The sequence below is a fragment of the Phycodurus eques genome, chromosome 2 (genome assembly GCF_024500275.1).
Source record: "Phycodurus eques isolate BA_2022a chromosome 2, UOR_Pequ_1.1, whole genome shotgun sequence".
NCBI classification, from domain to species: domain Eukaryota; kingdom Metazoa; phylum Chordata; class Actinopteri; order Syngnathiformes; family Syngnathidae; genus Phycodurus; species Phycodurus eques.
The window spans coordinates 36124687-36138504 of NC_084526.1; the positions used below are offsets into that span (position 1 = coordinate 36124687).

Consider the following 13818-nt stretch of genomic DNA (forward strand, 5'->3'; position numbering starts at 1 on the left):
CGTGTGCTGTAACGCTACAATTCAAAGCCACATCATCAGTTTCGCCCTCTAGATGGCACCATATGCTCAGTGACAAAACGCCGCCTCAGTGATGGTCTGCAGGATACCCTGCATTCCCGTACATTGAAAACCAGCATTATACACAAGGCATTACACAAGACTTCTGTAATCCTAAACCAAAAAAAAACAATAGAAAACAGAACGCTAGTAATTACATCCTTTATTACAGTAAAATAAATAAGGAAAAATTGACAGTATAATACTTAAATGAATTTAAAAGACATCATGCATGTCTGTTATGTCTTTTCAGTCCCCGCAAAAGACCTGCAGTGAATTGTACTGGTACAAATGTAAAAAAAAAAAATACAATTATATTTAAAAAATTGCTGTGCTACTGAAATAAGTGCCACTTCAAATGGCAGTTGTTTTACTGAACACAGGAAGTTGAATGTTGAGATGATATGTATTCAATTCTAAATCTTTATAATACTGTGCTTTAATCAACAGCAGACTCAGCATTCTTTTGACTTGCAGGTGTTCAAACTGATGAACTTTATTGTTTTTATTTTATATTAAAAATCATTGATAACAACGTTAAAAATCCAGATATTGTATGCATTCTATATGCACCAAATGCAATAAATTGAGATAGGGGACACAAACTTATGCTTAATAATCCCCATCTGATGTGAAGTTGTAGCACATCAGGTAAAAAAAAAAAAGATGGGGGGTTTGGGGGTCAGACTGTTTACCACAAAGTATACAAAAAAATACATGTGTGCAATATTGCTTCCATTATGTCAACATGTTCACATTACTATTAAGTCCTTCTAGTAATACTTCTATTACCGGCGAGTTTGGGTGGTGATCTTTATTGAAGCAAAACACAAAACGTGTTCTGCGAGTCAGGGGACTCATGAATAGTGTAACACAATGAATGTTCATGATTTATTCCTAACGCTCACCCCCTTGCCACTGCCATCATATTTTCACAATAATAGGTTGAACTTACTTTCCATAAATACACAATGTGGTATAAACCCAGAATGTAAAAGACACATCATAGTGTGCATCACATGCTCTTATCCTTTTTGATGCCATTCGTCACCTTGCAAACATACTTTGTAACGCTGTCTGCGCTGACTTTTAACAGAACCAACAATGTGCAAAGATTCAACAAGACACTGAAGATACGGTTATCAATCATGCTTCAGTTAAGATCGAAACTCTTGTAGTGGTTTGGTCATGTGAAAAGGACTGAACATCACATACAGTGTCAACACACATTATAACACTTTCTTTTTTTCTTCTTTTTTTTAAGTTAACTGACATAGCTGATAACATCTCATGTGACTCATCTCAGTAAAAAAAATTAAACTTAAGTGTTTTGGTGACAAGGAGGAAAGTTAAAATGATGTTTGGCCCACACAAAATAAGGTACTGAATCTCCTTCTTACACAAGTAAACAGCCTGCTCTGCTATTCAATCCTGTGAATGTCCCGTTGGTCTTGTGTGATGTGAAATTTGCAACTTGTACACTTATAAATGAATTGAGCCTGAACTATTCCATCATTTTCCTAATGTAACAAGAAAATAATCCAGGAAAAATATTTATTTGCATCTGTTTTACGTTAGAGCAGCGTTTCTCAAACGTTGGGTCGGGCCTGCGTGAGTTTTGATTGGATCAAAATTCTGTAAGATATTTTATTTAATATCAAGGAGGCACACATTTTCATTATATATTGATATGTACAGTTTTTATCAAATTTGAATGTACCGCCACCCAGATTTATTTTATTTACCAAAATAATACAGCACCATGTAGAAACTATTCAACCAAAATGGGAGTTTTAATGATAAAACGGCAATATTATTGATACCCAGATATGTAACGTATTATTTAAAAAAAAAATTTAAAATTGTAATTTAAAAAAAATTGTCAGAGAAACAAAACAATTCTAAAGATGTGTCATTGTAAAAAATGTATGATATGCTTGTTTATGACTTATCACAGCTCAGGGAGCCAGTTGAAATGAAGATATAATCATTTAAATTCAGTTAGAAATTCCTCATTCCTGTTGAAGCTTGTAAAACGGCTCACTGATCTCACAGAATATAATGATGTCGAGAGTTCCCGAAACTCTTCATAGTGCTGGTCACTGACGCAAATCCTAGTTGGTGGCAGTCATTCACATTTGCTAAGCATTGTAGATGTCAATGTTATTCTTTGTTTTTTTTTTTTGTTTGTTTTTTTTATAAATTTGGGCATCGGGAAAAAATTTATACATTGGGTCTTCAACTGAAAAAGTTTGGAACCCTGCATTAAATCAAATTAATGCATTTTCATTCAAACAATTGAATTATGCGTGAATGAAGTGGTGAAATAAATCCTGCTAATAGTTCAGCATCTGATGACAGCTGACTACGTGTGCAACAATACATTTAAAATTGTACTTTAGTGTAGAAACAAATTGTTGCTGGCTCTACTTTTTTTTCAGCTGCAAAGGAGCCTGTTTTGAGTCAAGGGAGTGGGACACTAGCCAATGTTTTGAGTTTTTTTTCTGTAGTGGCAATACTGCGGCACAATTTTGTCCTAAAACAAGTACTTTCAAAAAGGATGACCAATCGTGAGTGTCTGTAATCGTCTGTATCTCACTCTGCAAACTGCTTTCTTATTGCTCTCTTGTCACATTACAATTCAGCTGTCAGCAAACAACTGGCTCTGTCAAGAGCTGTAAGAGCGTAGCAGCATGAAGTCGAAGCTCAGCAGTTATGTATGAGGGGCCGTTAGGGACATTATTCAGAATTAGCTCTCACACTTACTATTCAAATGCTTTCCCACACACACAAACTACTGAAAGGCCCTCATACGGACGACTCAAACACTCTCATTCACGAGTCTTGCTCTCATTAACACTACTCAAATGCTCTCACTGACTACTCAAATGCTCTCATTGACTACTCAAATGCTCTCATTGCTACTACTCAAATGCTCTCATTTCCACTTCTCAAATGCTCTCATTTACACTACTCAAATGCTCTCATTGAGATTATACAAATGCTCTCATACGCACGCGTCTTGCTCTCATCACCACTACTCGAATGCGTTCACGCGACCACGTCAATCACATTCTCGCACACATCACTGGCATTCACGAGTTCATGTCACTCATGCTTACACGTGAATAGTGTAAATCCTCTTATGAGGTAGTTCAATTCAAAAAGTGAACTTATAGAGCTGAACTGCACACACTCAGAGTGTAGTATTTCATATTTAAAATATGACCGGATATTATAATAAATTTTGATGATTGTAGCACATAGCAAATAAAACAAATACCCATATAGAGAAACTAAAATATAACGTTCATGCGACTGTGTTTGTCATGTATGTGTACAAACATTTGAGGCATGTATGTGAGCATGTATTTATGAGTTGAATTGAACTTCCTAATAAAAGATTTACACTATTCATGCGTGAGCATGATTGACATGAACTCGTGACTGCCAGTGATGTGTGCAAGAATGTGATTCACGTGCTCGCATTTGAGGAGTGTTGATGAGAGCAAGACGCGTGTGTGTGAGAGCATTTGAGTAGCATAAATGAGAGCATTTGACTAGTGTCAATGAGAGCATTTGAGTAGTGTAAAAAAAGAGTGTGTGAGTAGTGTAAATGAGAGCATTTGAGTACTGTAAATGAGAGCATTTGAGTAGTGTTAATGAGAGCAAGACTTGAGTGTTTGAGTAGTCCTTATGAGAGCCTTTCAGTAGTTTGTGTGCGTGTGAAAGCATTTGAATAGTAAGTGTGAGAGCTAAACCTGAATAATGTCGCTAACGGTCCCTCATAGTTACGCATTTCAGTTCTTCCTCACTCCACCAAACTCAAAATGCCATCATTGTGGCTAAATCCTATAATGGATTCATCCCTCGAGCATAAACCTTTACCACCATCCTGCTGAGCATGCGCTTTCATTCTGTCAGGCGTCATTGTTTCAACCCAAAAAGACATAAACAACCTTATTCAAAATCTACTTTACATAAATAATGTACCTTAGTCTACAAAGAGATGCAATTGTACACACATACACACACGCACACACACACAAATATTTTAAGAGATGATCAAATGGTTTGCTTTTTCATGCAAATTTAGTCATGTGTATTTTGTGGTGCTTCCCACACCACTTGATTAATCCAGCAGAGAATGCAGACATCTACCATGGTAGGGCTAATGTTTGATATCATTGTGCTACATTAACAGGAAGCAATGGGCACTCATTGCCAGATTTCTTTTCCCTCCCATCGCAAACAATAACAGCAGACATCACTCTATTCAAAAAAAGAGTAAGGGGATGTTCTAGCCTCATTTTACAGGATGTGATTTGCTGTGTCTGGATGATTTTTCTCATGATTCATCAGCAGAAAATGAGCATGTGGAAAAGCTGGTGTCCATCTGCATGGGTCTGTGCGTGCCTGTAGGAGTGTGTGTAGCAAATGGATTAAGGAGAGCACCATTGTAAAACAGTCACCTTCAGATTGCCATAAAATCAGCATGTCAAAAAAGAGAGGATCAAAAAAACCTTGTGCTATGAGAGCCAAAGCGCCTTTCAGACGTAACGTTGCACTCTTGGTGTCCCTGGAGGTCCTTTTGGGGGGGTTCAAGAAGTTTGAAGTCTGTTAGTTCTTTGTTCCAGAATGTGTGCTATCACAACTCAGGCACGATGCAGACTGAGAGGGATGGCAATATTGAGGGTGCGGTGAGAAGGTGAGGAGACAAAAACGGTTGTAGATTTTAACATCAAAGTTTTGAATGGTGTAGTTTGTGTGCTCGGTGGGTTAGTCGCCCGGGCCCTGTCACACGGTTCCATTCTCGTGCCTCGGCTTGTGAGGTGTCGTGCGGGCCGGTGTGCTCAGGGAGGGGGCCAAGGTGCAGAGGAACCCGGCCAGCAAAGTAAGGCCGAGGCCGCCCCAGGCACAAAACATGGACCAGCCATAGCCATGGCTAATGTCCTCAGGAAGGCCGTACATGTGGCGAGGGTCGCGGGATAACTCAAAGTTGATTCCAGCCACACATGTGCACAAGGAGATGATGCAGCATGTTCCTGTGTGGGCAGAGGAAACATTCACTCATTGTATACGTGGAGCAAGTACATTTTTTTCAAGTTCATTCATACAGTGGGAGGAATGAGTGTCTTTTTGGAAATTGACGTCTCATTTAACCCACAAAATGATCCTGTGTCTGGATACTATGGAACCTCCATCGTCAGATGGGTACAAGATGTGGCAAAGCACAACTTTTGCAGAACTGAAACTCCTTAAACTCACTTCAATATTAGGTGGGTTTACATGCAGACTCAGACTGAAGTCATTCCAATTGAAAATCTCTGTTCACATGTGACGTGATCTATTCCGATCTGGTGTACGACATGTGCACTACATTTAATCGGAACAGCCGTTTTACAGACGTGTGATGTGCAGATCAATGTAAACATCACGTAATTTATGAAGATGGAGGTCAGTCTTCTATTGAGCACATTGGTTGTGATCGTTTTCACATTTGATTAAAGCAACAGCTTGATAAAAAACAAGTAACAGGTGGTTAAAAACAAGATGCTGACGACTGGTTAGAGCTCTGCCTCACAGTTCTGAGGACCAGGGTTCAATCCCTGGTCCCGCCTGTGTGGAGTTTCCATGTTCTCCCCGTGCCTGCGTGGGTTTTCTCCCGGCACTCCAGTTTCCTCCCACATCCCAAAAACATGCATGGTAGGTTGATTGAGGACTCTAAATTGCCCGTAGGTATGAATGTGAGGTCGAATGGTTATTTGTTTGTATTTGCCCTGCGATTCTCTTGAATCTTAGCTCTGTTTTGAAGCTGCCATATTTTCAAGTGCGTAAACGAAGACATCACTGCGCATTTACAGTACATCAAGACAGAGCACGGCGAAAAAGGGAGGATATATTGCAAAAAGGAAGCCGCAAGTAGGTGAATTCGCAAATGCCGAACTGAAAATACACAGGGTTTCGCTGTACAATGAAACACTACACTGAAGAATATCAACAATAACTATAAAGCACCACTCAGTGAACGGATCACCCTGCAAACATCTCTCTTTTCGCTCTCTACTATGTGACCGACATCTATTATCACTCAACTCCCCTATAAAATGTTGTCCTATTGTGATGTTAAAAAAACTAACAGGGTCAAATAAAAAACTGTGCACAACTTTCTTCATGCCACCCCGTACAGTATATATTAAATTGAATTAGGTCTCGGGTCTGTCCAGTCTATTGCAAATGTGTGTCTTCCTCTGGTGAAATATTTTGTTGATGTAGAATTGGGGTCATTGATTTTGTATGCAAACTGACTGGCACTTGTCCTTCCTCCTGTACAAAAGCTTCAATTGTAGCTGAGAAAAAGTATGAAAAGTGGGGTTAATGCAATGCACACTTGAGTTGGGAATTTTTTAACTAAAGCTTTCAGTCACTGTCATATCTAATGCTTTTGAGAGACCTGATGTATGTTTATTTATTTATTTACTTAAAAAAAAAAATCTTGCCCGCGACCCTAGTGAGGAGAAGCGGCTCAGAAAATGGATAGATGGATGAATGGAGAAATTCTTACAGATTGTACAAAATACTATTTAATTTTTTTTCAATTTGTTGACTTTTTAAACCCATTGCACACTGACAAGCCACCACATGTGGCCGCCACATAATGATATCAAATAGAACTCTAAGAGCTGTCGCTAAGTGATTGTCTTTAAGAAGGCAATATTGAGTTGTGACACATATCACTATGAAGGCCGGCACGGTGGTCGACTGGTGCCGGGTTCAAATCTGGCCTCCCCGTGGCATGGGTTTTCTCCAGGGACTCGAGTGTTTTTGGTGTCCTCATCAGAATCACTCAGTCATTGTGAAACTGTAGCATTATAATGAAACTCTGAGGTCTTATTATAAGTGGCCAAACATTTGCACACGTACCAGTACAATGATAAGTCTTTTAAAATGTGTCTATATGTGCTCCGCAATTGGCTGGCCAACATTTCAGGGTGTACAACGCCTCTCGTCCAAAGACAGCTGGGATAGGACTCCAGCACACATGCGACCCTAGTGAGGATCAGCGGTAAAGAATGAATGGATGGATGGGCTACAGTGTCTCTGCCATGTGCAGCCATGCGCAGCGCACGTAGAGAGGCAGCGATGAAACGTCAGCCTCCGAGTGCTTGCTGGCCGGCCGCAACGTTGCGGGGTGAGGAGGAGGAGAAGAAAAAAAAAAAATCATGCTGGGGGACCAGTGCATCGGGCTACTGTGGCCGCCTCAGAGTGCACCATGGTCGTCCATATTTCAATTCAATTCATTTCAATTTAATTCAATTCAATTTCAACACGGGCAAATGAAGGGAAACTTATCCAGACACGGCTTCTGGTCATTGCGCCGTGGCTCAGAGGCTTTTTTGTTTTTTAAAGTCTGGAAGCTTGACCAATATGCCTTTTTAACAGCATAGCGTCGACTTAAAACAATACAATAAATGTGAAGTTCAATTAAAAATCTCAGGTTTTTGGGGGCTGAAATGGGGAAGTCACTAACCTACATTATGTTAATACTGTATTGACTTGGTTGTGGTTTGCAGTAGTGTAGTACTGTACTATATCGTTATGAGAGTTCAGTGTAATATTTTGATAACATCAATTGGTTCTGAGAGTCATAAAAATTAGGAACAGCTTTTAATACAATGCAGTACAGTTGTACACCAATGCATATTACAATCACAATAATTAATATATGGTTAAATACATTGCGCTGACAGTGTCAATCAAAACTGAACGTTACAAACCTTTTAAAGGCAGCTAGTTTTGGATGTCACATTGAGCAAGTGGTCATAATGTTGTGGCGGGCCGGTGTTTGTGTAAATGCGTGCAAATGTTTCCACACAGTACCTCCCATGAGAAAGAGTAGCCCAGCCACATATTGCATGAGATCATGCTGTTGGCAGCATCCCAGCACTCCAATTATCCAGCCAAAAAGAATTATGGAGACAGCCATACCAACGAAGCCAGCCGTCATTCTTCTTAGATCTGCAAGAAAACATGACAATGTTACAAACTTACTTTATGTAAACAATCACTATCACTCCAATTACAGTTACATTCCATAAGAACACTTTTGTTACTGTCCAATGCAAAGTGTATACCTCAGAATTTTTTATTTTTTATTTTCCTCTGAAAAACAACAAACAGAAAATGAATTTTCTTTGTTTTTTTTAAAAATTATGTTTATAAATAAAAACACTCCACAACTGTGGGAATACATTATGTTATAGGGCAGGCATGATACATCATTATTATATTGCAAGAATATATTGTTATCGAGCCAATCCCAATACATCTTGTCGGGTAAGCTGGCGCCCATCCCAGTTGACTCCAGGCGACGAGAGGTGGGGCACACACTGGACTGGCTGCCAGCCAATCGCAGAGAACTATTCACACTCACATTCATACCTATGGGCAATTTAGAGTCTTAATTGAACCTAAACTAAACAAACTTAACATTGTTAAGTTGTGAAACTTGGCATTGTTTCTTCTTCGCATTCTTAGCATATCTTGTAAGTATAAAAAAACAGTGTGACAGGCTGTGCTCCGTGCGCTCTCATTTTTATGCGTTCCACATAATCACCGGAGTGGTAATTCTTCAACTGAATAAACACAGTGATGCCGGTTTTTGAGGACGCCGACATACTACTAAATCGGCTAGATAATAGCATTGTTCCATGACGCTTTGGAGACACCGCCACACAAACGACGGAAACTCGCGTAGCCGAGCGCCTGCCTCCTTCGCCGTTCTGGAGCCGGGGAGAGGAGTGGCCGCTGCCGATGCGGCCAGCTCCGTGTGAGGACGGCTGAGTCCATTGGGGAGTCTCGATCTTGCTACGGGATGGGCCAACTGGTTTCTGTTTACTCCCACAACTTGCAAACAGAAATGGAGCAGGAAAGGTACGATTCTGATTGGCTGTTATCAGGCATATTTCCGCCATATTACAGTGGGGCATAAAAGTAGTCAGCCACCAATTATGCAAGTTCTCCCACTTAAAAAGATGAAAAAGGCCTGTAATTTTCATCATAGGTATACCTCACCTATGAGAGACAACATTAGGGGAAAAATCCAGACAATCACATTGTCTTATTTTCCAAGAATTTATTACCAAATTATGGTGGAAAAGAAGGATTGGGTCAATAACAAAAGTTCATCTCAATACTTTGTTATATACCCTTTGCTGGCAATGACAGAGGTCGAACGTTTTCTTGAAGTCTTCACAAGGTTTTCACACACTGTTGCTAGTATTTTGGCCCATTCCTCCATGCAGATCTCTTCGAGAGCAGTGATATTTTGGGACTGTCGCTGGGCAACACAGACTTTCAACTCCCTCCAAAGATTTTCTATAGGGTTGAGATCGGGAGACTGGTTAGGCCACTCCAGGACCTTGAAATGCTTCTCACGAAGCCACTCCTTCGTTGCTCGGGGATCACTGTCATGCTGAAAGACCCAGCCACGTTTAATTTTCAATGCCCTTGCTGATGGAAGGAGCTTGTCACTCAAAATCTCACGATACATGGCCCCATTCATTTTTTTCCTTTACACGGATCAGTCGTCCTGGTCCCTTTGCAGAAGAACAGCCCCAAAGCATGATGTTTCCACCCCCCATGCTTTACAGTAGGTATGGTGTTCTTTGGCTGCAACTCACCATTCTTTCTCCTCCAAACACGACAAGTTGAGTTTTAGCCAAAACGTTCTATTTTGGTTTCATCTGACTATATGACATTCTCCCAATCCTCTTCTGGATCATTCAAATGCTCTCTAGCAAATTTCAGACGGGCCTGGACATGTACTGGCTTAAGCAGGGGGACACGTCTGGCACTGCAGGATTTGAGTCCCTGGCGGCGTACTGTGTTACTGATGGCAGCCTTTGTTACTTTGGGCCCAGCTCTCTGCAGGTCATTCACTAGGTCCCCCCGATTTTTGCTCAACGTTCTTGTGATCATTTTGACCCTACGAGGTGAGACCTTGCGAAATACATGGATGGATACAGCATCTTATTTTTTTTATTTGGTTAAGAATAACATGGACAAAGACAGAAAATAACTTTAAATTAAACTCCTTAATGTCAGAGAAACAAAAAAACTCTGCTGCACTTTAAAGGAAGCATTGGTCACATTCACATTGGTTATCACAATATGTGCTCAAAGCCCCCCCCCCCCCTCCCCCAAAAAAAGCAGAATGCTGAATGTAGACAAAAAGAACATAATTAAGTGTCAATCCAATAATTATACATCAAAATACAACACATTGTTACTCACGAAGTGCATGCCATTCATCCTGTCGTATGGTCTTCGTGATGTTGACGGGTAAATTTCGTGGAAGAATGGACGAAGTGTAGTGATACTTTACCGGACTACATCTTTGAATTATTCCTGGTGAAACAAGGAAAAAGTGAAACATGGCTCATGAATATATCCAGAATTCATATAAATAAAAAGTGCTCAAATTAGTTACAACTTTCCTTCATCTTTTGCACATGGTATTATAGACAACCAATACATTGGAGCCCCGCTATTCGTGGAGGATAGGGACCAGTCCTGACAGTAAATAGCGAAAATTGGTGAATAATTGACGCTCAATATATTTGCCATGACCTCCCCGCAAAAAAACCTAATTGAGAAAAAAAAAATTATGATAAGCAGGGGCTCAGGTAAAAAAATAATAATAATTAATTACATTTCTGGAGGATTGGGAAAAAATGCCACAGATAAGCATTGGAGTCCACTGTACAATAGAAAATAGGTAAAAAGTGTTCTCATAGTTGAGCTTGTATATTTTAAAATTTCGGGGGGAAAACAGAATATATTTTCAACATGTTAGGGGTTACAATTATAACACAAACACTTTAGTTTTTCAATTAAATTTTTGTTATTGACTACTAGGGTTACTACTGAAGAAACACCGTCTACCAAAATATATTTTTTCCAATTGAACTTTGTACTGAGTAATTAACAAACAATAAAATGTCACTACTTGGTTAGATTGTAATTTGCAATGAGTAATTTATTACTATAATACCTGTATAGTATGTATTAAAATTGACAGCATACAAACATTACTATATCATTTCCCCCACTCTAACATTGCAGATTAGAATGAATACCTCAATTTTCATAAGAAATGTGTTTTAATCATTTCCAAAAAAATACCAAAAATGTTATTATTTCAAGAGTTGGTGTGGCAACTCAGTGACCACCAAGCCTCTGAGGATGATAATCTTGTGCTAAGTAGAATTTTAATAATCATTGCACTTGAGAGAAGAAACGATCAGAAATCATGTCGCCTGATGATTTACAATTTACAATTTATTTGTTAGACATTTTGCCCTAATCCCAGATTTGCATCTCTGTATGATTATGGAGCCCAAGTAAAAATACTTATTCTTGCCTTATTATAAGACTTATTCTTGCTATCTGAGTTTACTTACTAGTTGGTCCCAGTGCTTTAATACAGATGAGCAAATAGTGACATAAGAACTTAAAGTCTGCATGCACCATGTTAGTTCAGAAACCATCTTTGCAGTTTCTGCACTGCTAATACATTGTACAAGGAAAACTGGTTGCTTACGTGTAGCCAAGACAGCACTTTCAATCTTAGTTAATTAGATAACACACCGTATATAATCCATATATATGTTCATGATTTTACCATACTAATATGTATGCTACAGAGCAGTGATTCTCAAAGTGTGGTACTAGTTCCACTCGTGGTATATGGACTCCCTCTGATAGTACGTGAACTAATCAGTGCCTATACAGTTCAGCTGAATTTACATTTTACGACTTTGCCTTGAAAGTAAAACGCGCGCCTAGCTTATGTGTGCAGGTGCAATGTTTCCTTGGTATGTTGCAGAAACACAATTCCGGACAAGAGAAAAAAAAAAAAAAAAAGTGACAAAAAATGCACACACAATGAGGGTGGCAAATTGGGTGGCCAGTAGCTTCCAATAGGAACTATACTTTTTAGGAATCATAAAAACATATATTTTATCAGCACTTTGGCCTACTAATGCTACTGCATTTTAATGTTGGTCATTATGGTGGTACTTGTAAAGCGAAGGTTTTTTTTTCGGTTTTTTTTTTTTTTTATAGGTGGTACTGGGTGTAAAAGGTTTAAGGAATCTGATGAATGTACAGTATGTGGTCAACATTCCATTAAAAATAATAATAATAATAATTTTTGCGTCAAGGTGGTCGCTGAAATGCAAGTGTATTGGGCTCTTGTAAAAGGTAGAATCTGTCTCTGGTCAAGTTCAGCATGATGCCATAATAACATGGCTGCCATATGGTTTATTTCAATGCTTCATTACCAATCCTCCAGAGAACGTTTGAACGAATTCCATCACTTCTATTCCAGGTCTTGAACAGAAAATTGGCACGTTAATGGACAATGATTGTTTTAAGGGTTTCCAGTAATATGGCATTTGTCTGGACCCTGTGAGCTCGAGGTTTGTTATTGTTTTTCTTGATGAAGGCCCCGAAACAATTGTTTTTTAAACAACAAGATAAACAATAGCCTTCATGCCAGCTGTACTTTCCAATGCGATCAAGTTGTGTTTTTGTTTTATTTTGAACAATGACAGTATACTACAGGGCGGCTATTGTGTTAAGCATTTTTGGGCATCCCCGTCGAGTTTTATAGGCATAGGAGGTCCAAATGCGGTTTGAATTGGAGCCTGTGACACGCTGTGGGCTAAAGGTGGGAGCTCATGGCCGAGCATCGCGGCCTGCTCGTCACGGGCGAGACAGGTGCTCGTGTTTACCTTTGTAAATGAGGTCCTCGGTTTCAAGGTCGAATCCCTCTCGGTGACATTTCCTCCAAAGGCCGGACACCGTTGAGTTGAACTGCCGACTGCAGTGAGCCTCCATCGCGGAGGCTGCGGCCACAAAGTGTCGCTTGCCCCGAACGAGAGGCGCAGTCTCCGGGCCGCCTGCTCTCCTCTTGGGAGGCATCCGGAGGGGGAGGTTGTGGTTGGAGATGTAGATGTAGCCCGGGTCGTTGCGCTTGTTGGCGTAGTTTTTACACCTCTCGCGGTGCCTCCTCGCGTCCGTCTCGTACCAGTAGTCGGTGCAAATCGCCATGGCGAGAAGCCCCAGCGCGCACAACGCCAGGAAGAGACCTCCACTGGTTAATATTTTCATAGCGGCCATCTTCCCCACTCGACGGAGACAGCTAGGCGAGAAGCTTCCTCCGGTGGCCGTGGTGGTGGTGGTGGTGGTGCCTCTGCTGCCGCGTGAAGTCACTGCCTCACGCGGTCCTGCCCTGCGAGCATGCTGACGGAAAAGGTCCGTGTTGCACGGACAGGATGCTGCAGTCTGTTGTTGTGCTCCCCGCTCGATGCAATGTTGTTGTCACCATCTGTTGTGGTACAGGAGGAGCGGATGGATGGCGAGCAGCGCTGCGAGGAGGAGGCTGGGCCACGGCGTGTAGTACCGCGCTCTCTCCTCCGGGCTGTCGAGAGATGGCGAGCACACAGCACCCTGTTCATTATGATCATGTACTGTGTTGTCCTTGAAAAGACACCCTTGCCTCGGTGTTCGTTTACTTTCAAGAAGTAAGTTTCTATCCTACAGTACACAGAGAATCATTTAAAAACAACGATAACAACAACAACCTTCCTCTTTGAAGTGACCAACAGCTGTGCACAAATAAAGGCAACAACCAGAGTGCAAATATAAAAGCATTTGTATTGAGTGACACAGAAAACCTGTCTTTCAAAGCAA

At 40.5% G+C, this 13818-nt stretch overlaps 1 protein-coding gene across 2 annotated transcripts; it reads right to left on the reverse strand.

The window, feature by feature from the left end:
- Nucleotides 1-3184: 3184 nt before the first annotated feature.
- Nucleotides 3185-13497, reverse strand: tmem276b (transmembrane protein 276b). 2 transcript variants are annotated; one of them, XM_061670513.1, is made up of 4 exons: nucleotides 12858-13497; nucleotides 10354-10467; nucleotides 8047-8076; nucleotides 3185-5102 (listed from the first exon to the last, which is right to left on the reverse strand). In XM_061670513.1, the coding sequence occupies exons 1-4, from the start codon at nucleotides 13243-13245 to the stop codon at nucleotides 4855-4857; spliced, it is 780 nt and encodes a 259-aa protein (XP_061526497.1). In that variant the 5' UTR covers nucleotides 13246-13497; the 3' UTR covers nucleotides 3185-4854. The 2 variants fall into 2 exon arrangements, with proteins under 2 accessions (XP_061526497.1, XP_061526496.1); XM_061670512.1 differs by having other exon boundaries at nucleotides 7939-8076.
- Between the last annotated feature and the right edge of the window lie 321 nt (nucleotides 13498-13818).

Excerpts from the sequence above, each read along its gene's own strand:
- tmem276b (XM_061670512.1), bottom strand. The coding sequence starts at position 13,245 with ATGGCCGCTATGAAAATATTAACCAGTGGAGGTCTCTTCCTGGCGTTG. Across the intron at positions 10,468-12,857 it reads CGAGGACCTCATTTACAAAG|GAATAATTCAAAGATGTAGT; the intron begins GTAAACACGAGC and ends TTGTTTCACCAG. Across the intron at positions 8,077-10,353 it reads GGATGAATGGCATGCACTTC|ATCTAAGAAGAATGACGGCT; the intron begins GTGAGTAACAAT and ends GTTTTCTTGCAG.